This window comes from Parasteatoda tepidariorum, chromosome 2 (genome assembly GCF_043381705.1).
Source record: "Parasteatoda tepidariorum isolate YZ-2023 chromosome 2, CAS_Ptep_4.0, whole genome shotgun sequence".
Lineage (NCBI taxonomy): Eukaryota > Metazoa > Arthropoda > Arachnida > Araneae > Theridiidae > Parasteatoda > Parasteatoda tepidariorum.
Genome location: NC_092205.1, coordinates 74560625 through 74586423, shown reverse-complemented (window position 1 = coordinate 74586423; position 25799 = coordinate 74560625). Strand labels below are relative to the sequence as shown.

Genomic DNA, 25799 nt, shown 5'->3' with positions numbered 1-25799 from the left:
TGATGATTTTAGTGAAAAACAACAATAAAATGAATGTGAATTTATAATATGTGATAGAGTCTGGTAAATGTAAGCAAATTTGGTTGTTTTATCATGGCATCTTAGGCATGGTATGAAAACCATTTATTCGGTTAAATTTAGTTTTCAGTTTTGTATTTCTTACTAAACGTGAGATAATAATAACTATGATTTTGAAAACCAGTATTTACGGTTATTTTACCAAATTTTTTTCTCCGTGTAATGTTATGGAAAAACTCTGGTCTCAAAAACATTGGTTCTACATTGAACCATATTCATAATATTAATGATGTCAACTTGGTGTAAACTTAATGAGGTTTTTGATGAAGCCATGTTTTCGTTCTAGTTGAAACACATTATCATGCAATCAACTTTAGGAAATACGATAGATAATGATACGATTAATTAACTTCAAACCATGTACTAAAATTTTCAATCTTATATTACTATAAAACAACCAACAGCAGTCTGTCGATCTAATTAACCGTAAAGTTTGCAGTAAAGTGCGTTTTTTACTGTTACATTCTTGAAACCGTTTACAACTAGTATGGTATAAAAACTATAACTACAAACTATATGGGTTTTTTTACCATTTACAACTGGCATGGTTTCAAAACCATAAAAAAGAAATGGCTTTATGGTGCTGCCATCCAGCCATCTATACATGAGTGAAAGTATCGTTTTCTAATAATTCACAAATGGAGGAGTACAGGACACCCGAAACACTCCATGTACAGAAATGAAAGGAGAAATAAAGTGGTGTCAACACTGGGACTCGAACCCGCACTGTCTCGTTTAGGAGATTAACAGTTTAACCCTCTCAGTTATATTATGCAACCAGCTGTAAGGAATTAAATGACTTCATTAAGTGCGCCTAATTGGTGGGATAAATTCTGATTGTTTAACCGTATTAGGTGGAAGCAGTTAATAAACTGTTTTTCTGATAATTAACAGTTTGAATTCTATCTTATTTATGGTTATTTAACTGTTTTGTTTTAATGTGTTAAAATAGCAATTAAAAGAATTTTTATTTAACCATTTTCTCTGAGAAATTTTTAACACAGTGTAATAAAGTAGCTGAAAATTCGAACGATATTATGATTCAACATGCTAAAAATTTTTCAACTATTCATATTTTTTTTAAAGAAATGTGATTGTTGCATCCTTCAGAATTTATTTAATTTACAAATTAATAATTACGATATAGCTTTTTACCCAAAACTTTCTTAATGAGCCACGTATTAGCAAAAAAATAATGTGTTTTTACTACGAAAAATAACGCTATTTTTTGAGTGAATGCACTAAAATTGTAGGAACTCGAAATCATTTTGTCATTTTCAATTTTTCATTTTTGAATATAATGAGGCATACGACGCTCTAAAAAAATTAACTCAACGGGTAGCCATAATACGGTGAAAATGTGCTTCAAACTTAATAAAGAGTTCAAAATAAACCACAGTACCATGCCTCAACTTTGAATCATATTAAAATAGCTGAAAAATTGTACGTTAGAATTGTTCAACACGCTTCGAAATTTCTAAAAATGTGCACTGTAAAAAATTTCGCCTCAAATTACGGTATAAAGTACCGGCAGTTTGGATGCATCATCAGTAAAATTCATTTTATTGTAAAATAAATTTTTAACGAAAAATAAATTTTTTCCGTAAAATGCATTTTTACTGTGAAATGTATTTTTCCCTGTAAAATTCATTTTTTCCGGTAAGAAAAAAAACTTAACGATAAAAAGTATTGGCAGACTGAATGCCAGTGTTTTCAACAGGAATTGGACCCGGAATTTCTTACAGTGTAAGAAGTAAAATACATTTCACAAACCAGGTTATATTAAATCAATAGTTTGTAAATTATGCGAAATTTCAAACCTAATTTTAACGTCTATGAAATAAGAATACGAAGTTTTCTATACTTAAAGACAAGATCGAAAAAGTGTAGTGGTGTAAGTCAAAAAACCAACAATCTGTGAAGAATGAGGTTAAAGTAACATATTATTTTTTTATGACAATCCAAGCTATTACCGTTGATAAATCTTCAATATGATTTTTAAGATTTATGTTTACCTCCTGTGAATTCATCAACTGCGATCATGCGAAAAATCAGTGATTTTGTATTAAAAAAAACTGTTTCAACATTTTTTTTCCTTACACTTATGACAGTAGATTTCTGTTTCAAAATAGCTATTAAAGAAGACATTCAGATCAAACTTAATCAGTAATTTTATTTATGTTTTCAATCTTTAATACCGGAACACATTTTAGAATTTTGAACACTATTGAAGTCCTTATTCTGCTTTTAAATTAACTGATAATCTTTTAAAAACAAGAATATCATTAATCACAACTTATAAGAATTTAACAAGTAGTTTTGTGAGATTTAAGATATTATTTAACAAAATTTCTAATGCTTTTTAGGATTTCATATCAAAAGAAAATAAATTTTCCTTTTATGAATTTGAACCTTATTTTATTATTACACTTAAAATATATTGCACAAATAGAACAACCATTAACATAACGAACTCAATTAAAATTATGTAGTAAATTTGATATTTCAATGCAGTGGGGTGTAATTACACTGTAAAAAAATTCCGAATCAAATTACGGTATAAAATACCAGTAACAGCCCTTTGATTTCATCATCCGTAAAATCCATTACTACTTCAAATTCCAATTTTACTGTAAAATATTGTACCGTAATTTTTACACTAATATTTATTTGATTGGAGTGATTCAGTAATTTTACGGTAAAATATTACTGTAAAAATTATGGTATATGAGATTTCGTAACATGTTCCAGTAAAAATGGATTTTACGGTAAGCAGTACCAGAAAGTACTGGCACCCTGAAAGCCGCTTATTTTTACAGTAATTTGATCTGAAATTTTTTACTGTATAGATTAGAAGAAGTGCACTATAAATTGTGATCAAACTTTGTATTTTATTAAAATTTTACTTTGTTATTTTGGAACTAGGGCTGGTATAGGACTCGATTAAAAGTGATGGAGGCCCTAGACGAAGTGCTGATTTGGGCGCCTTCAATTACTGATTGTCTTCTAAAAGATCTTGAAAAAAAGCATGTAAAACAAAAAAACATCTAAGCAATTTTTTGCTCCTTTCTTTGAATTTTTACATTTAATATTATGTAAAAATATAGAAAATAGTAAAGTTCGTAAATTATTCATTTTTTGCAGGGCAGCTCAATAAATTATTAATTATTAGTAATAATTCATTTAGTAATAATCATTAGTTATAATCAATAGTTTAGTAATAATCAATATTTAGTAAAATTTGTATTGTTTATAATTCAATAAAAAATATCTACATCAATCTAGAATGAGCTTAAAATCTGTTCATTTTATAAAATAATTGACAGGTAAAAAAATCAATATTTGCGACTTAAATACAATTAAATTATGATTGATTTAACTTAGTCAGATACGAATTCTCATAAGGCAACCAGTTACACATTAAAAAGAGCTTTTTTTTAAAAAAATTGTGTAAGAAATCATTAAATTTAAAAATATAAAACCTTGAAGACTGAATGTCCTGCAATGAGATTTGAAAATCCTTAGAAAGAAAGTTATGTGATAATCAGGGCCTGGATATAAAGTTTTTGAGTTGCGTCAGTGCTCTCTTGCGACATTTTCTTTCTTTTTTTATTTAATGGTCTATTGACCTAAAATATGATATGCTATGCTTAATTTTTGGCACAATTAATTAGTTTTGTTTAGTGGCAGATATTACCAAAACTCACGTTTAACAATTTATTCAATCCAGCTTATAAGCCTCTTTCAATTTTTCAGCACTTTTACAAACCTTACACTTAAACAGATTGAATACAATATTTGTAAGCTATGGATAATTATGTACAAAGACGGTGTTTAACAATAATTTCACAATAAGCAGCAAATGTCAAATACGATACTCGCTTATCACAATTAGTTCAATTGCTATTCCTAAATTGATATGTACTAAAACTTTGTTCTTCTCTTAGTTTTCATCTTAATTTTTATTCTTATTATACAACTGCTGAAATACTTTTTATTTTCCAAAAATATTTTTTAAGTAAATTTGCTTCCATTGACGAAATCCTTAGTTTATTTTAAACAATCTATAAAAAAAAGTTTCTTTAATTGATATTAACTGTAGAATATTTCTTTCCAAGACGAAATTCTTTTTTCTCAGCCTGTATCCCTAAATTTAACTCCTACCGTTGTCAAATCTATCCCTCAATGAGAAAATAGTTGATTTTATAGTTAGTTCCAATATGTCATAAATAGTTAAGAAGTAAACAGCTTCAAAACTAAGAGGTTGTCGGTCTTAGTTAAAAATCATTATATTAAGAAGTAAATACCGAATATGCCTAAATATACTTTGTTTACTTCACTTTACATCGCAATTGATATAAGTCCTCTGGTTTAAAACAAGTTCCGAAAAACCAAAGTTAATAATCCCCGGTACACAGAAAAAAATGTTGGTAAAATTACCACACAATACGTGACATTTCTGGTGAATAAAATCATAATTCTAGTTATAAAAACCCAAAATATACGGTACTTAAATAACTATTTCGCTAATTTTTTCGTTCACATTTTAATGGTTTACCGGAAATTCTAGTTTTTAAAATTATAGTTTTTATTGTCCCACATTTAGTAAAAAAATACAAAACTGAAAAGTAAATTTAACCGAATAAATCTTTTCATGCCATACTCCTAAAGCATTATGATAAAATTAACATATTTTACCACATTTACCAAATTTTATCAATCGCATATCATAAAACCATATTTTATTATTAATTTTGCCAAAATTATTACCAAAGCACTTCTGTAAAAGTTATTGAGATTTTTGGTGTTCCCATAGAACCAGAAAAAAATTAAAAACTAGAAAACGCTTGCAGGAAAAGGGTTAGCCTGGAAAAAACTTTTTGAGAAGACCAAAATCTACCCTGGGCTGTCGAGCTAATGATGATAGAGCCAAAAACATGGTAAATTTTACCATATTCTGTATTACCATATGCATTATGGTAGTACATACCATATTCATATATGGTAGTTTTGAACATACTTTTCTCAGTGTATGAAGTACTTTTTAAATACTACTTTTTAATAAACCGAATATGAAGAACTGCATTTTTATTTTAAAGTTGCGTGATAATTTATTTCATTAGTTAAAAATAAATAGCACTGAAGTCAATTATTTAACAAATAATTTCAATTAATGTTATTTTATGTAATGAATGTAATTTCATTCATATTTAGCAATTTAGCATACTCATATCCCAACGTGGCATTGAAATTCCTCAGAAAAAAAGCAATAAGTTCACCACCCCAATACACAAAGTTATATCAGCCACTTAAATAATGATTTAATAAAATATCCCTAAAAAAGGACAAAAACAAGTTCCAAAAACAAAATTGGTCAAGATGATATTTAACACAACCAAAATAACTATTTATTTTAAAAAGTATGCCACATGACTTTCTCCACCTTCACTCCTTGTCAAAACATGCGAGAGAGAATTTACTTTTGCTTCGGAACGTCTTATAAGCAAGAGCAAGACCTGAATGACCCGACCTCCCTTGTTCGATTGAGGTTGCACCTGAGGAAAGCTGAGAGGATGAGTATCGTGTCCTCGAGGGGATCTTCATCGCAGACAATGATTAATCGCGGGTCGCTGCGAAATGGTGATCTCATCCTAACATGATCTCATTTGAAATTCCTGCGATTATTCTAGAAGACCTTGAACGACAGGAAAATGGAACAATCGTAATGAATTATTGAAATGTAATCGTAATGATTGTTAACTAATGATTTATTAAGTAAATCGTAATGATTCATTAAGAGACATGGTAGTCATTCCGAACTATTTTTAATTAAGAACATCACAGTCGTAATGTTGCAGAACACGCGTTTTGCAAGTTAATGAAATAATTATGAAATAAATTTTGCTAGAACAGAAGGAGCAGAAAATTATTTATATAGTTTTGCTGCCCGACAAACATGGACAATCATTAACAAGAGTTAAATTTTTTCTGAAAAATGATCTCGAAAAAAAAAGAGTCTATGAAGTATGAATACGAAATTGTTAAATTTTTGTAAAATTAAAAATATCCAGTCATTTAAATGTGAGTGACATTTTGTAGAATTAAAAAATAACCATAACATCAATGGGAAACGAAAAAATAGTTTCTTTCAAGTATAAGTTTAAATTAAGTTTCTTCTAGTAATAAATAACTAAAGGTTTCTGAGAATGAAAGTAATTTAATTAATATTTAGCATTTTTAGCCAAATTACTTCCTTTAAAAACAGACACTTACTATGTTAATTATTCTTATTACTTTCGATGTAATTTATTTATTAGCAATTTTCTGTCCGTTAATAAAAAAAAGCATGGAAAAAAGGCTTAGAGATTTTCTGTTTGCCAATAAGAGACAGTTTGAAAAAATTGTCCCAGGTGAAAATCGAATTTGCTTATTTATGAAAAAATAATATGGAATAGGACGGAAAAAAACTGTATAAAAAACAAAATGGAGGGTGGAAAAAATGAAAGGTGAAATGAAATGTAAAATAGAAAAAAATAGAACACAAATTAAAATGGAAATTGAAAAATAAAAAATAATTAACGTTCTTTAATTTTATTTTTGCACAAAATAGAAAGAAGTAAAAACAAAATTACTCATTTTAATTTTTACTTAATTTTTCTTTAAAAAAGTCTCAGGTTCAGAAGGGTTAAATATTTTTTTTTTATTTCAGACGAGTCAATATGTATCTTGCATTTATTTATTGGGAAAGTTACGACCATTTGTGTCCACCACTCACGCACTTTGAATGACCTGCCCCGTCTACCAATAGTTCTGCAACAGTGAAGACAATTGTGAAGAATTTTATGCTCTTTACCGCGTCGGAAGGCAAACATCGCAATCCTTTGACACCGAAGTAAAAAAAGGTCATGTCAATATTGAATTTTGCCATTTATCTTTGCAAGTCTCGTCTGAAGAATGTCAACGTTCTTAGAAATATCTGAATTATTTAAACACTTCAAACTCACAGTTTATATACATATATACTATATATATAAATATGTCACCGTGAATGACCGAAATCAAGAGAATATCGACTTTCACCAGTGAATGTCAGAAATATAAGTTATATCCAACGGATATTAATTTATTCGGTGATATTATTATATTTATTCGATATTTTAATAAGTGCTGAGGATAAATTAGGCGAAACATATANCACTGATGTTTTTTTAAGGTTAAGTGCCACTGCCCGGTATTCTTTTGCCCGGTATACACTACACTGATGTTTTTTTAAGGTTAAGTGCCACTGCCCGGTATACATTCGCCCGGTATACCCTACGCTGATGTTTTTTTAAGGTTAAATGCCACTGCCCGGTATATATTTGCCCTTTATACCCTACACTGATGTTTTTTTAAGGTTAAGTGCCACTGCCCGGTATACATTTGCCTGGTATACCCTACACTGATGTTTTTTTAAGGTCAAGTACCACTACCCGGTATACATTTGCCCATACTCCAAACACTGATGTTTCTTCTAATCTATCGTCAGTAAGCATTAAAATATAGAATAAATATAAATATATCAAATAAATCTAATAATATTTACGAATAAATTAATATAAAATTGAATATAATAAATATTTCGGATATTCACCAAAGCGACTATGTGATTGTTAACATTCACCGGTGAGAGTCAGAAATAAGGGTATTTAGCAAATATTTCGGACATACACCAAGCGACTACGTGAATGTTGACATTCACCGGTGAATGTCGACATTCTCCAGATTTCGGTGTTTCACCGTAACATATATATAAATATGTCACCGTGAATGACCGAAACCAAGAGAATGTCGACTTTCACCAGTGAATGTTCGAAATATAAGTTATATCCAACTGATATTAATGTATTCGGTGATATTATTACATTTATTCGATATTTTAATAAGTGCTGAGGATAGTTTAGGCGAAACATAAGTGCTCGGAGTATCGGTTAAAAGTATACCGGGAGGTGGCACTGAACCTTAAAAAAAATATTGTATATCGTGCATATTGTATGACTCCGTTTAATTTTGCGTTGCACAATTACAAAAACATTATCTCCTTTGGAAATAATCCAAAATTCTTCAAAAGCAGAATTCCTTTTTCCACATTTCATATCTTTTGAATGATTAGTAGTCTTTCCTCGGTTTATACGTCAATATTTGCTAATGCATGAATTGCAAATGTTAATATATTCACTACTGTATAGGTACTTGCTACTCAAGAAGAAGTGAAATGATTATGCCTAGCAGATTTAAATAAGTTCTAATTGAATATCTGTAAGCGACGTCACGCGTGTGTGTTGAACCTGATTGGCTTCTGAATTGATAAATGCAATGATTTACCCACGATGACCTCACTTGCAGGTATCCAGCTGCAAAAAAAAGTTTTGAATGTTCGCAATTTCTGATGGATTTTATTTATGAAGTTGGAGCTCCACCCAAAGAAAATCAATCATTAAAGTTCCGTAATCAAAAAGATATAACTTACCGCTGAAATACATTATAATATATATATAGCAGTTCATAAGCTGGTTATGCCACCCACATGTGAATTGAGTAGTTTAGATTTCCGTAAAATGATACTGAAAGTGTTATGTAATGAAAGTGTTGAGAGTGATATTGAAAGTGTTATGCAATGAAATTATTAAATGTGATATTGAAAGTGTTATTTAATGAAAAAGTTAAGTGTGATATTGAAAATGTTATGTTAGGAAAGTGTTGATGGTATTGAAATAATTAAATCTGATATCAAACTCATTAAATTTGATCAAAGCTTATGTAAAAGAATTCAATGCTGAATAAATACTAAATATCATTTCTTCAAAAATATTTTTATTCTAAAATAGTGTCACAAGTTTTTAATAAATATATCGTTAAAGCTTCAATGAAAAGAATTTATTAACAAGGAGGCTTTTAAGGAGGAGGCTAACTAATTTTCTACACAAAAAAAATCTTCTTTTAACTTATTTTTCTTTTTAACGTGAAAACGAAAAAAGTGCACAATTGTAATAAATAACAACGTGGGTGTAAATGCTTACTGTTGTGAATCAGCTAACTTTAATTTAAATCGAAAAGTGGTGGGTGTATTCCGAGATAAAACTGTTATTCTGATTAAAAGAGAGAGTGAATCAGTGAGTCGTGTGGAGAAATGTTTCATTCACAAGAACATTCTAATTTGACTTTTCTTGATTATGATCTAAGATGGATTGGGCACGGCTGATTACGAATAAGGATTGAATAAAATTAAGAGCTTGCGGTTGCATAAATGTTTAGCATTTTCTTTACTGTTGCAACAAGTAACAGACAATGCTGTCATATATCTTTTTCCAAGAGTTAAAATTTCAAACGCGTGCTGTGCGCTTTACAATCTTATCGTGCCCATGCATGGATTCAGATGTTTATGAGTTCTTCTGTATTTAACTGAAGGGAATATCACTCCTCTCAAGTGAAGAATGGTTGAAACACAGTTTTAAAAAAATTAGAAGCACATTTTGAAGTTTTTCGTTTTCTTCCTCAGATTGATTTATATTCTTTTTGTTGGTTTTTTTAAAGTAAATGGATTAATTAATTGGATTAACTTAATTAATTGGATTAAAAAAAATTTACTATCACCTTAATAATAGTTCTAATTAAGAAAATTTTTTAATTTAATTTTTAAGTCCGATTAATTTAATGCTATTCTCAAGACAATTAGAATTTTATTTAACGAAATATTGAAAAACAAGGATTAATTATAACGTTCAAATTATTCCTTGGCTGCCGACATCTTTTTTTTCTTGCCAATTGAACTTCTGCATTTAAAGAAAACAAGGTTAATTGATTGAAAGGCGCTAATGAACAAGCTAAAGTGGATATCCTTAGGCTTTATTATTCTGTAAAAATGCCATTATACCTGAACTAAAAGTATTCCTCCTAAGCTATTTTTAAAATTCTGCAATCTATTGAAAATCTTTTTTCTTTTCCTTTCGGCCTGAGAAGAAAAATTTATGTTAAATTAATCTAAATTATTCTAGTTGTATTTACTTCTTCCAATAAATGTTTCAATTATGTTTCACGTTGCTGCTTAGTTATTTCACTTCAATACTCAATACTTTCAGCTCCTTAAATTATTTCATTTAATTATAATATTCGCTTAATTATTTCTGCTCATTATAATACTCAAATAAGCATTTCATTTCATTAATTATTCGTTTAGTTATAAAAATATTCATTAAGTAAAAGTTATATTATATCATTAATTATTCATTCAATTAAATATAAAAATATAGTTATTATTTATTAAATATAATTCATTTAGTTGTATGTAGTTAGTTATAAAGTAATTTTAAAGTTAACGAATAGAAATTCATCTCTGAATCAGAAATACCTATAAAAATGTTTTGTTCAAGAAAAGCTTATAAAAAAAACCTGCTCTATTTAAATAAAAATACAAAACAAAATTTTATTTCGCAGAAAATTTTTGACAATTTGACTGTTAAAATCATACCACATTTTCAAGGATTTTTATCAACTTATTTTTAAATCAATTTATTAATCAATTTATTTATTTATTTTATTAATTAATTTATTTATTGTATTAATTAATTTATTTACTTATTTTATTAATTTATTTATTTATTTTATTTATTTATTCATTTTATATCTATTAACTTATTTTTAATTATTTTTCTTTTGAATCATCCTTCTATACTATATTCACTCATAATTTTTTACCCTACAATTTGGTTTTAATTTCATTCTTTAAATTTATCCCGTATTCTTAAGAACCATAGAGAATTCGGATTTCATCAGCAGCGTTTTAACCAATAAAAATTTGTTTATTTATTTAAATTTTTTGTGCTCTACACAATATGTGGCCAAATTCAGAATTCTCTGTTTGGATATGAGAAAGTGTGTTGCATTACTCATTCATTCATTCATCCATTCATTCATTCATCCGTTCATTCATTCATTCATTCATGCATTCATTCATTCATTTATTTAAGTGAAAATTAACAGAAACTCTTTTTAAGTTAACTTAAAGAAACAGTTTTATTCAAAGAGGCAGGGAAAATATTTTGATTTAGGATGCTTTGAAGAGAATAAATTTTTAAAAATTTAAGTAAAAATTACGTGAAGAAATGATCTTTCGACTTTTTCCTCATACAAATATTATTCATTATTTCTAACTTGTAAAAAATCCCTCATTGTTTTAACAACTTTATTTTTTTAATCATTGCTAAATAGAATGCAATGTGTCGATTCAGTTATTAAACTACTCTCTGAGCACATCACAGCATTAAATTAACGCTTAACACGAAGGCAGTCGACATTGTTTAATTTGTACTTGCAAACACAAAGACCCTTTGATCATCGAAAGTAAAAAAGTTTCAAATAGGCCACAATTAAGTGTAACGAAAGTTCAAGATACCATTTTCTTCGATAGAAAAAATGTATACAGTTTTTATTATTCTAAATTTACAATTGGAATAGCACGTTTTCTCGAGAATATAAATGATAGGGATTATATGTCGTGGTGGAAAAAAAATGCTCTAAAACTCAAACTTTAAAAACTTCCGAATGTCTGAACAATGGATGCAATATTACGTATTCGGTAGGCATCTTCATGGCTAACCTTGTCAATCCTATTATTTCTTTCTCACTGTCACTCGAGATTTTAAATATGCCATTGTCCTTCTTTACACTATTGCAACGATGTATCTAAAAATATCAGATTTATAATGGAACATAGAAAATAATTCCTGATTATCAGTCAATCACATCAGAATAAGCATACTCAACAATTATTGCATTACAAAGACATTGATGCATGTTCTTGTTAAAAATGTTCTTTAAAATCAAGTTTCCTTATAATTTTAGAAAGTACCTCTATCTTTTTATCCACATTTTTATCACATCGAGTATTTACGACCATTTCAAATTGAGATTTATTTAAACAGGATCGTACGAACACAAAAAGAATACACAAGTATCCTTAATGAAACCATTAAGGCCAGCATTATGAGGAAAACTCCCTTTAATTACCTAAACCTCTCAAACGATTTGCATATGATCTGTATAAAAATAAAAAATGTTACATACTAATGTTGAGAGAGTGAATTTAAAACTGAGAATAAGCACAATTACCAGAGCTGAAATTCCAACTAGGGACGTATATATGAATTAAACACGCTTATCTCATATTTGCGACAACTGATAAATTGCAAGCAGGTGTAATCTCATTCTATTACATAAAATACAAAGTGTTATGCTTATTATAAGTAGTTATTTAATGTAAAGCATAATATGAAAAAATTTTCTTGATATCGTGCTTGCAATACATATCTTTAAACTGTTTGTAGCGAATTAAACTATAATCGTCTGTGCAAAATCAGAAGTTATGAAAACCAGAAAGTAAGTTTATCAGAAAATCAGAGGTTCTCTTCGATACAAAGATTAAGATTTTACAAGTTGGAACTATAAAAATTTAAACATATTAGAGGAACTCATTTTTCCCTAAATCCTTAAATATTATGAAGTTTAGAAATTAATGAAAAGCCTTAATTACAATTGATTAAATAATATAGCTATAATTAGTTAAAATAATATAGTTTACATAATTTGAGCAAAGTAGTCCAGATAACTTTTTTGATAAAGTATTTTATGTTCGCTTTTATAAAGATTTTTCCTATTCTTTCTTTTTTAATTTTTTTTTCTTATTTAAATACTCAGTTGCAACCTTTATTATACAAATTCCTTTAATTTTACATTTAAACTGCAGTGAAAAAAAGATAGTTTCAATTTCCGTCTTTGTGTTTTTAGTTAATCTGCAACTTGCAAAAAAAGAGAAAAAAATGAAATAAATAAACTTTCTGGAAAAGAAACATAACAGTTACCATAATACTTTAAAATTGAAAAGGGTTGAATAAGTAGAACTTATGGGTGCTAGCTTGGAAAATGTATTTTGAAAAAAATGCATATGAAGTCCCTTTATCTATATATATATATATATTTCTCTTACACGGCGACAAAAAAAAGCCTCATTACAACTCCGCGAATGGCAACGCTAGAAAATCGACCAATGATTGCCGCTGAAAATGTCACATGCCAAATCTAGCTGAGGTGGCTCAAATTTATAGCGCTTTTAAAAACGGAAACTGAAATAACCTTAAGCTAGGCAGAAGTGAGTAGTCTTTGTCGATAGATCTCTATTTTAGTCTTTGTCGAAAGCGCTTTTTTTTCACGAATTTATATATTACGAATTTATTTGACGATTTTTGATTTATATCACGAATGTATTTGTTTTATTATTGTTATTAGTTATTCATTGAAAAATGAGTCTCAGTCGTGCTGTTACGCTTTAAGATTTTATACTATAGCACATTTCTAATAGGTTTTACGAATTACATGTCATTTATTTGAATTCAAATTTATTTTAATGGCTTAGTATTTACTAAAAAGATTTAATTTTTTTAAAAAAAATTTTGTTATATGGATTTGAATGATTGTTTTGAATTCTTAGATTTTTGTGTATTTACAATGTACCTAAGTTAGTAGCGAGCGAAGCGAGCTTGGTTTGCGAAGCAAACCATATAAGATTGTGTAGCAATTTTCGGGTGTTGGCGAGCATTAGCGAGCAGGGGGCGCAGCCCTCTAGTTTTGAAATAATACTCTAGTCATATACAAAAGTTGGTTGACATGCTATAAATGCATGAACAAATAGAATGTCACCTTAAAAATGTAAGTATACATTCTTCAAAAATCGCACTTTCAAATTAAACAATTAAAAAAAGAAAATTAACAATTAATTTTCCTTTTTATGACAAAAAACGGTAAACTTCTTAAACAAATTAATTTTAAATTTTTAAGTCAAAGAGCGTTCTTAAGTTTCACTTAAGCTATGCTTTAAGGAAACAGCAAAAATCTCGCACAAAACTTTTTAGAAAGAGGCATCTGACTTAGAAACGAAATTTTCAGAATTTCTCGGTAAACCGAAACAAAGATATTTCTCAATACAATTCATTCTTATCAATTTCATCAATAGCATTAAATCATAAATCTCAGTCCTAAATTTTAAAGGCGATGCACGAGAACGGTTCCGCGTTCTTAAACTGTCGGTTAAAAAACCATTACGCGCAATGACTGATCCATGACCCTTTCTGAAGTAGTTTTCAGTGGCCATTGTTGATAGCCATAAGACAATCCAAATGGAAATAGCTCCAGAGTCGCGAAACTAACACTAAAAGCGTTTATTTCATTGAAAATAAGTTATTTCTTCTTGACCTTTATAATCAGTGGAAGAACAATCATTATAAAAAGAGGAATGTCATTTATTCCTATACTTATGCTAAGTATTTTCGTTATTCATTTGCATTACATTAAGGTCGTTTTCATTGAAAAAAAATTATTTTCACCAAATTCTTCCATTACTATTTTTATTTGGAAATAAGTTGGTAATATTATGCATTTTTTTATTTATTTTACTTGAAGTGCTCGAACAAATGTGTTTCTTAAACGAGTTTAGATTCTCACGATGTAGTTATATAAACTTCAAGATTGCAAAAAATGCTTAAAAATTACTTTCAAAATAATAATAAAAACGCTTTCTTCTCTTGAAAAACTAAAATACAATGTCTTTAAACTATTAGTTTTTTAAATCTTTATTTAGAGGCGATTTATTTCAACATTATAAACACGAAATTTTCTTTATTATTGATAAATCCGTTCCCTGGGAATGCTCCAAGAAAACATATCGTAAAATTAAGGAAATTACTTTCGTCACTTGTTTGTGGATACGAATTTTGCCAAAAGCATTTGGCTGCATACAATATGTTTGTTTAGCACAATTAATCCGAAAATTATCATAAAGCTTTTAGTACTTAGCCATTACCATGAATTGAACCAAAAAATCTCGATAAATGAGAGCACAAATATCTAAACTTGTTTGTTGATACGAATTTCGCCAAAAGCATTTGGCTGCATGCAATATGTCAATTTACACGATTGAATTAATCATCATAAAGCTTTTAGTACTTAGCCATTACCGTGAATTGAACCAAAAAATCTCGACAATTGAGAGCACAAATATCTAAACCATCCCATCCCACAGTAAGAATAGTCCTAAAATCATATCAGAAAAAAAAAGAATGGCCTGAATGCACAGAGTTGACATTCAAGAGGAGAAGCAGTTTTGTCATATATTTGAGTGTTAGCTTTTCTTTGTCAATTCGAAATGTCTGTCAAAAATAACGAAATAAGGCTCAAGGATAGCTGGATTGTCAAAAATGAGAGTTGTTACATTTCTGACCTTTCCAGTTTTCAAACTAAATGAAATTTAAGTAAATAAATTTAATAAAATAATAAGAATATCCAGTTTCATTCATATTTCGAAACATTAAATCGATATTTTTTTTCTAATTTTCAATGATAAAAAAGAATGTAATTCAGTTTTTAGTTGTTGTTATTATTATTCACTGCAGCCTGAAGTAATTCAGAAAGGAGAATTTATTCGTGGAACAGTGATGATAAGAAAATATCTCTGAAATAAGTTGTGGCATTCAAGAGAGAAAGAAAAAAAAGTCAGGTTACGTTGGTAACGAATAAAATAACTTAAGACAAATGAATAGCACAGCTGTGATCAAAAAGTATCCGGAATGCTTCATTTAAAATTCATCTTAAAATACATCTAAAATATTTATCGTCTGCAAGTTTTTATCATACATTTTAAATTAAAAATTCTATAAACATTTGGAAACAGTAAAGAGTGTATTTAATTTATTAAACGAAAATAAATCAATTCTTATTAAAGGAAGAACTTTTATTCCGTTAATGTTTTGAAGTGGCAAACGTAATTGAGAAAAGAACTCGGATGTTGTCTTTGCAAGGAAATTCTCGCTACAAAAGCTTTTGAAATGTATCAAAAGGCTTCTGATGCCAATGTTGTTGTTTGAAACAGCATGCTATAAGAACTTGAAAAGTGGTTAAGAATCCACCGTAGATTATTAGTGATCTGGTAGACCATACAATGATAAACTTTGAACTCGTTCCAAAAACAACGACATGTTCAAGTGACCCTAGAGATTCCTTTTTAAAACAAAATATTACTGCTAAAGAAGTTCGGATCCATGCTTTTAACACTGAAACAGCTCAACAATCATGTGAATGGTGATTGTTTTCTTTAATTAGTCAACTGGTCAGATAGTCAATAAAAGCTGGTACTTGAGTGTTGTGTGACGTGTGCGTGAAGCAGTTGGTCCTAAATTGGAAGGAAAAGTGTGACTTTAATGTTCGAATCACAAAGTACTTTCTCATACTGCAGTAATTATTCGTCAATTTTTGACCAATCATTCAACAAATACGAACCACAAACATCGCATTCTCTTGATATAGTACAACGTGAGTGATTTGTATTCCCACGGTTGAAATTGCAGCTTGTCTTTTCTTTTATGCCATTATTTTGGGAGCCTTTTGATCATAAGTAATATATCTTTTGCAATCCTTCAGTTTTTGTTGCAATCTTATAACAGTTTTTTACTTCTTCATTTTTATTTCATTTTTATGCTTTTTACTGCAATTACACTTGTTGCGTCTTATTGCAAATCACTAGATACTCATAAAAATAGTTTAGATTTGTGCTCCTTGCTCATATTTCACAAAAACTTCAAAATCAAATTGCGTTTGGAAGTTGTTTTATGCATGAATGTATTTAATAGTAATTGTTCTTAATCGCTATCGCAACACTCAAATACGCCATCTGGAGAGAAGATTAAAATGTCTAGCTAGAGCCTTCCTCCTTTCCTTGAATAGGAATGTATTACTATGTTTCCCCCTGCATCATATTTTTCGCATTTAGATTGTCAAAAATATGTTTTAAAATTCCCACGATCTTTTCTTTAAGCACTACGTATAATGCAGTTTTGAGTTCCATGCAGCTTCCAAGCTTAAAAAAATTTTAATGGTTTGAATATCAAGACAGAAATTAACATATTATTAGAAATTTACGTATAACTAACGTAACCTAATCCTATGACTATCCACACGCTAATGCTGAAAGAATGCTTTGTTTTGCCATAGGTAGAGAGTTCTTCTATCGTTTGCCAATAATTGTATTTCTAGAAAACCCTATACAGCCAAACTCAATGATATACTATTTAGTTCTTTAATTTCAGTTGTATAAAGTTCACATTTGTCTCCTTTTAGAGCTCTGTTGCAATAAGTATTTCTTGAAATGAATGAAAATCGCCCTAAGAGATCAGATACGTTGGGAAGCAGTTTGCAGGAGGCAGATGGAGAAGGACCAGAAGATGCGGCTTCTTTGGAGAAAGGGAAACGTCGGAGATTAAGGAGACCACCGACGCAAGGTTCCCGGAGGACCAAGAGCACAGCTTCTTCTCAAGATGAATTAACGAAAGAGACAACGACCGTTGAATCAGATCCCAGAGACATCCTCGAAAATCGAGTGAAGGAACTAGAGATGCAGCTTGAGCAGTAAAAGCTTTTCTTTCTCTTTTTTGTGGTTTTGCAATTCAAATCAGCAACAAAAGAAATATTTTAATAATCCCCTTTTGTGATGTTAATTATACCACTTATCTCACAATTGAACATTTTGAATTTCGAAAATAATCACACTTTAAAAAATATTCGTTGGTTTTTTTCGGAATTTCACGGTATATTTAATGGTTTAAAGCAGTTCTGTTAACAAAAAGCTTTTACTCCGCTTTTCACTCTTATCACAAACGGATTCAAACAGTCAGTTGAAATGCTAATTTTTGCCTTGCAGTTTTGCATTCTGTAATATAACCGACCTCTTTCTCTAATCATTTTACGATTCTTTTCTATATTTGCTTTTAATTTTTAGAAATTGCTTTATGGTTTTGAACATCGCATACGAAAACTGCGATTTATCTTTATTGTCAACCTGGTACAATATTGAACTGAAATTTTAACTATCGAAATTTCTTCATAATAAAACACTTGAACAGCAGTGACTCAGAGGACGGAGTGCACGCCTCTGTGATTCGAATCTTGCCCAGGTTTGAATCTTAGCGAGAACTGGTCGATGCAGATAATGCCAACACAAAATATTCACATCTGGTGCTAGGGCTGGTTTACTTCGTAACTTTCACTGAATTGTTCCTGTGTGGTAAAAGTCAGTTGAAACAACAGATTTATTTTTAAAACTTGTTTTGTTACGGTAAAAAAAGCCAGTTTGATTACGGATATTCTTCGTAATTTTTGCGCAAAATTTGTTCTCATACGGTAAAAAACAGTTGAGATTTCGGATTTACTTATGACTATTTTATATTACTTTACTATCTTTGAAAATGCTATTAAAGTAATATTGCGTATAATTATTTTAATAACATTTTTCAAAAATCGATTTTTGATTTTCATTATCATTATTATTATTTAGGGAGCTCAGATGCAAGGTTTTCTGCAATCGTTGTCTGCCATGCATATTTTTAAAATCCTTGTTAAGAATGAAGTAAAAACTAAAGTTCATTATGAAGGTTAAAAGTAGATATCAAATTCAATTAAAAAAGACGAAATGAAAGGCATCAGAACCAGTTTAATAACAGGATAAACTTTAAATGTGTTTCTATTATTCACTTTTTACAGCCTCCCACTACCGTTTGGTACCTAAAAAAGTTCTACATATTTTGAATCTTGTTTTCTTCGCAAGTGATTCTAACAGATTTCAATAACTTCTCATTTTTTCTAAGTTTAAGAATCAATTGCCGATTCCTAATGTTTATAGTTTTTCGTTTATTTTTTACAATGATTCTTGAAACATTTCCAAAGGTGATGAAGCATACGCTTTGAAAACTTTGAACATTGAGTCTCGGTAGCTCATTAAATAAAACATTCCCTCCCAATGACATGACCCAGGTTTGGATGCCAGCAGTGGCTGGACGATACTAATTCTGCTCCCGGCTGGCACCAAACGCAGTGCTGACATAAACCATGGGTGAGAATACACTTACCGCCGGGCTAATCATAAGAGGTTTTCGCAATTTTCCTCCCAATGTAACGGAAATACGGGTTAGTTATATCAAAAAGTCTTGCACGAGGGCTAGTCTGTCTCAATGCTTGATCCAGGTGCTCCCTTATCTTCTGAATTCGGTTCAAAATTACAGGGCTGCATAGGATTTACTCCGCAAGTACTATGTAGCCCTGTAATATATATATACAATTAATACAATTTGATATAATTTAAAAATATTTTTTGTGTATGGAAATAGCAAGGGAGATTTGACGAACCCCAGTCATTTTCATATTTAAAGATGTACTTAGCTTATTAAATTAGCCATTCATCATTCCTCCAAATTCTTATTTTAAAACAGAGTAGAAGATCATTATGTAAATCTAACAGAGGAGGTCAAAATTGCACGATCTCAATCTGAAGTGGAGCAAGAAGACTACGAAGACATTGTCTCAGTTGCTAAGAGAAACGTCCAGAAAACGGTTTCCAAAATTCTGGAGAAACAGGATAGGAAAAGGGAACTACAGAGCAAAATGGGTGATACACAGGAAGAAGTATTTTCAGAGGAAAGACAAAGAAAGAGAAATCAAGCCAAGGAAGAAGAAGCCTTGATAAGGAACATTGTCATATTGCGTAAGATATTGCCGATCATATACTTTCATTTTAAATTTCGTAGTATTTTTGGATATTACTTATAAAAATAAGTGTTGTAAGTTCAAATATAACTTACAAAATTTATTATGTTTCATAAAGTCATTACATCTTATGGGGCCATTTAAATATTAATCAAGAGCTAACTGGGGGGGGGATCTGCTTATTTTTGCTGATTAGGGGGAAGAGGGATAAGAGCAGAGCTTACGTATAATATTAAAATTGTTTCATTTCGAAACTTTTCTTGGAAATAAAAGTTAAAATTTAACAAAAAGTTACTCGTTGAAAAATTTCAAATTCGGGATAAAAGTTAAATGCGGGGAAGAAAGAAACAAGAAATAAGTTTCTTCGTAGTATTTCAGATATCAAGAGTTTTGAATACAGATTCCAAAAAAGTATTCAACTCAATTTTTTTAAATTAATTACGAAGTTAATTTTGTTTTATTCAAAGTCACATCTTTTATTTGAATTTAATCCCAAAATTAGATTACTACAGTAAAAGTTAAAGCAAAAACTAAATAAGCTATTTTTCAACTAATAAGCAATTTGACAAAATCTCAAAAAGTATGCTGATGTGAAATTTGAATGGCCCTTTAGTTCATTTTAAAATTTTCTAAGCCCTCACAGGTTCTGCATTAACTTAATTTCTAAAACTAAGTATAATTTAGGATCAACATATAAACTTTCACTACTGATCAGATTAATTTTGAAGACACTTTAACTGTACTACACCTAAACTATAGAAAGGTGGCTTGAGAACTATTTCCGGACTTACTTTCCCATAATACGAAGTTTCTCATTTTGTGAGTAAGGATTATAAAAAGACTGCAACAACTAAAAACTCCGTTTAAAAGTAAGATGACTAAAGTAATGAGATGCCTCTCAATACATCTTAGTATCGTATCAGACCTCCGTTAGATCTACGAAGAGCAGCAACTTCATGTAGCATGGACTCAACAAGTAGTTGAAAGTCTCTTGCAGGAATATTCAGCTTAGCAGTCTCAATAGATGTCCACAATTGCGAAAGTATAATGTCCAGTAGTGTCCGATATAATCACGCATCTTACCAAGGTTCTCATATCTGTTTCATTGTGGCAAGAAGGCTCAATTTTCGTGGTAGTTTGGAAATCGTACAAGGATCATCTTTTTACTTTTAATTTTCTTATTTATCAATGTGGCGATATTTGTATCATTTTGCATAATAAATGCTCATTGTCTCTACTAAATATGTACTTAAGTTACATTTCTTCAATCAATGTCTATTATTATATATTCCAAAAAATGTGATTGTTCCTTAGCAATCGTAAAGCAAATGTATTTGCATATTGCTATCCAATGACTTTTGTCACTTCAGTGTACAGGTGAACCAATCGGAAGGAAGCTAAACTATTTCAGTAATTAAAGAGATTTAATATCCTTATAATGAGAATTATTTCCCGTATTTAATTAAAAATCATGAAAAACATCTAAAGTGATGAGCCTTCTGGTTATTCAAGTAATGATGTAATTATTGGTTAGTTATGTAATTTGATATACTAATCTGCTCCCGTATATTCTATGTTAAAGGCTTTGATCGAACCAATTTTCTCCTTTCCAAAACCTAAGAAGAGGAAATTTGGCTCATAAATCCCGAAAAGTAGCAATCCTAAAAAACAGCACAGATAACAGTCGCACTTAAACATCATATTCTATTAACATATTATGTAATACTGTTACTATAAGTCTTATAATACTGTTACTATATACTGGTAACAGTTCAAAATTTAATATTTATACTGTTCTTAAGTTGTTTTGAGTTCTAATTGATATCCGCATTTGTTAAATCATATATGCACTTTCAAGTGAAAATTGATAATTGTGTTTTATTGCTCACCAAGCTACATTACATTACATTAACATTAACATACACTGAGAAAAGAAATCAGTACCAAAACTACCAGAAACCGACAAAATTTACCTTGTTTCTTGCTCTATGGCAGCGTTTCTTAACCTTTTTGATACAATGGACCCCTTTTAAAATTTTTTAAGAAGTCACGGACCACCCCTCTGAGANGTAAAATTAACAATAAAATATGGTTTCATAATGTGTGATAAAATTTAGAAAATTTGGTAATTTTATTGTGATACCTTAGAGCATAGCATAAAAATCATTTATTCTATTAAATTTACTTTTCAGTTTTATATTTTTTACTAAATCTATGGTAATAAGAACTGTAATATTTAAAACCAGAATTTTCGATAAACCCACATAAATGGAAAAATTACCAAATGAATAGTTTAATTTGGTTTACAATGGCAGAACTATGGGTGTTTTTAAAAAAATCAGAAATTTCATTACTATTCATTACGGTGATTTTCCCAGAATTTTTTCCGTGTAGGTTCAATAATAATTTCAAAAAAATCCTGAAAATATTATAAAGAAAGGTAAATTGTTATATTTTTTTTTAATTCTTATTTTTAATTTGTTAATGAAAATCGGAAAAAAATAAAATTACAAATGATACATTAACTCTATTAAAAAGAGTAAGACAGGTGTAAACACCATGGGAAGAGAAAATTTTAAGTACGGAACTAATAATTTAAAATTGGCTGCTTTTTTCTCTAATTTTTTTTTGTCTCTTCTTTTTAATTGAAGTCAAATAAACTAATCAATTTAAAACTGTAAATGAGCTATTTTGTTCAATAAATTTCAGAAACTAAAATTCTAATATTAGAAGGAAAGAAAAGTGAACGAGATCGAATATTAAGTAAAATCAGCGAAGCCGAGAAAGAACTTTCAGAGATGGATGAGCGCCATGATAAATCTCTTCAAGAGACTAAATCTGAAATGATTGAAAAGTTTGAAAAGTAAGCATAAATTACTGGTAGTATAATAATTTTATTTAGTAACAAAACGATTTTACTTTAACGATTATTTACAAGTTTTGTTAGCTATCATTTAATTACCGCTGTTGTTTCTTAACCATAAAATATTGCAAATATATCTTTTTTCTTCCCTTTGAAACAAATGTTTATATATAAGGCATTAAAAACTTTCCACAACTCAAGCTTTGGTTCAAGAATCAAAATTAATGAACTAATTATCTTCTTAAATAATCTTATTTAGGTATTTTATTCAACAATAAAAGTTCAAAATAAAAAGTTTGAAAATTCTGTATAATTATTTATTTTATTTACAAAACCGTAGCTGTAATATTTGTGATATTTTCCTCCCACAATTTTCTTTTTAAATCATGAATTTTAGGTGATTAATCATTTTATTGCAATATGTGAAGTAATTATGCAAAATATGAAAACAGATTTTAAATTCTAGTAGAGGTTTAGACAGAAACAGGTAAGCTGAATTTTTATGACTTTCAACATTATGCTCGCAATACTCTTATTAAAATATAGGAAACTGAATAAGACTTAAAAATAGTTGCGTGGCAATTTTATTGTTTACAAATCTCAATTGTTGTCTTTTTTTAATATTTATTGGTTAAAAAAAATCAATTTGCAACATTAGTTTAAAATTAAGTGTCTTATCACAGAAAGAAATACGGAGTTCTGTATTTTTTTTTTTTTTTTTTTTTTTTTTTTTTTTTTGCTTTAAAATGCTGCATTTTTCTGCATTTTAACATAAAGCCACTGCCTTTCTGCTAAAGAACAGAAAACAAGAATTTAGTCTTAAAAGATTATTTGTGATCTTCGTTAACATTTATAAATTATTTCCTTTTCCAATTTTTCAGAATTTGCTACGAATTGCGAGATCCCATCAAAGCATTGTCAAACCAAATAAGCCAACTTTCACAATCTCAACAAGTTGCCGCTCTCAAACAACGCACACTCTACATACTGGAAACACGATACAAGCAAGCATCTTCTTTACTTCTTAAAATTTACGACGACAACAAAGAACTTCGAGAAAAGGCGCAATCTCTTAAACGAGAGCTAAATGTGAGCAACTCTTTGGCTCAAGCAATGTCGGTAGAAGTTAAAAAGACCAAACAGGTAATTTAATCCTTTCAACAAACATAGATACTTATTTATATTTCAATCATAAATCTTAGCTCTTTTAAATTTCAACAGCATATTTCAGCTTTATATTTCAAAAAAATAATTGGTAAACTGAACCAATTCAAAATTAAATTTTAACTGATTTTATTCCGCTATTCGTGTCCTTAACATTTATGAACTTCTTGCGAGAAAATGATATCAAGTAATTCAAATTTCAAGAAAAGACGTCCAAATTGGTGTCAATTCATGAAATTTTATGATTTAAAATTATCTAAATGTCACAAAATTTATCAAGTAAGAAGATACAGAACACTCTTTTGACAAGAACTTTCATAGATTCGATAACAATCAAAAAGATCAGTTCATGAAGTTAAGTGCTTTAACTGTTGTTATTAGCTACAAAACATTAAAACGAATATTAACGTTTATAAATTTGCTATTCTGATATTGTTATTAAAATGTTTAATCATAGTTCTGAACCAACTGAAAACAAAAAGGCAGCAACATCACAATGACGTTATTGTTATTGTTGTTCTCGTGTCTATTAGTGTTAAATATTTCCAAAAGTTTGGAAGATAATTTTTAGAGACCGTATCGGATGTCCTCTAGAGGTGAGCCGAGTTTAAACAGAACAGCTGTAAAGGAAAAAAAAAGTATACTTCGTCTATGCAGAGAACTCCCCTAGACATTCATCTGGAGCATTGGCGGGGACTATGGTTACGAGATTTGACTATTTCAAATAGCTGTGTCGAGTCATTATTTAAGACAGGGTTTGGTCTCAGGTCGGCGAAAGAAAGGGAGCCAAGGGAGAAAGAAGTAAAAAAGAAAAAAAATTTGAAATCAAACTTTATATTCGAGTGCTTCCTTGTTGAAGTTTCAGCATATTTCTACTACTGTTTGGTACTTTTTTATGGTCAAAAATGTAAATAATTACTTAAATTCCCAATGGAGGAAAAACATTAATATAATTGTGTTTTACAATAGATCATAATACTTTTGATTCATATTAGGAATTAACTAACGAAACTGCTTATCAGAAGAAAGATAGCAAGGACAAGGACGTAAATTCTACAACACAGAATAACTTTATTGAACTACAAAATCTGAAAAAACAGATAAAAGACTTAGAGACAAGAGTAAGTAGAAGTAAAAGTATATTATTTTTTAAAAAACAGTAAATATAGATAAGGATACGTTTATGAACATTTACCATTTCGTCCAACACAGCTATTACTATTTTCACACTGTGGTTTATTTTTAACAACTACTAAATACTGGTTATGCTCTATTAGTGCTGTAATTAAATACTAATGCTGGAGTTAAACACGATATATTCAAATAGTATTGCCATAAAATGATCAAAATGAATTTTAGACGTTGGTTTATTACTATATCGTATCTAATAGTTTTTGTAAGGGAATAGAAAAATTCGGTGAAAAATTGTAAATGTGCTAAAAAATATTTATTTATGAGTTGTCAGAAATTAATTAAATTTTAAAGTTGAAATTTAAGATGGTATATTTAGTAATTTCTATCTTGGTTATGACAGTTCATGTTGTTTCAAGTGTTAACCTTAGTTTTTGAAGGATGCTGCTGTTTCACTTTCATAGCAGTTTAGTAAAAAATAAATAACAAATAACATAATATGTAAGCATATATATTAACTTTGCCAAAAAATATTTCGATTTTAAAAAGAAATGTTCTTACATTTGAATATTGGGTGCTTGAAACAGTGTGCTTTAGTGTATGTATCAAATGTAAAATTTTACTTTCAGTGCTTCGGAATGTTGGACTACAAACAGGAGCTTAATGAAATATTATCTGATCAAAGGCAATATATTACATTACTGGAGGAAAAGGAAGAAAAACAAAGAATAGCTCATGAAAAAATGTCATCGATGTCAAAAGTTGCCGAAAATTTTCTTTTAAAACAAGATGATCAGGTAAGTAATTTTAATCAAACACGAACGACTCGCGAACGATTTCGGTTGTTATTATATAAATAACTAGGAGGCTTCGCCCCCTGCTCGCTGGCGCTCACCAACCCCCGGAACTGCTTTCGCAGTTCATAAAAGATATTTGAATTATGAGC

At 29.3% G+C, this 25799-nt stretch overlaps 1 protein-coding gene across 1 annotated transcript in view; it reads left to right on the top strand.

Annotated features, from left to right (window-relative positions):
- LOC107439142 (cilia- and flagella-associated protein 157-like) overlaps positions 1–25799 on the top strand; it is a 39083-nt gene that overhangs the window by 6706 nt on the left and 6578 nt on the right. Inside the window, exons 2-7 of the mRNA XM_016051631.4 lie at positions 17278–17565; positions 19422–19693; positions 22405–22558; positions 23440–23701; positions 24718–24843; positions 25483–25650. Of these exons, the coding sequence (XP_015907117.1) occupies positions 17306–17565; positions 19422–19693; positions 22405–22558; positions 23440–23701; positions 24718–24843; positions 25483–25650 (1242 nt within the window). The 5' untranslated portion in view covers positions 17278–17305. The remainder of the gene's footprint in view (positions 1–17277; positions 17566–19421; positions 19694–22404; positions 22559–23439; positions 23702–24717; positions 24844–25482; positions 25651–25799) is intronic.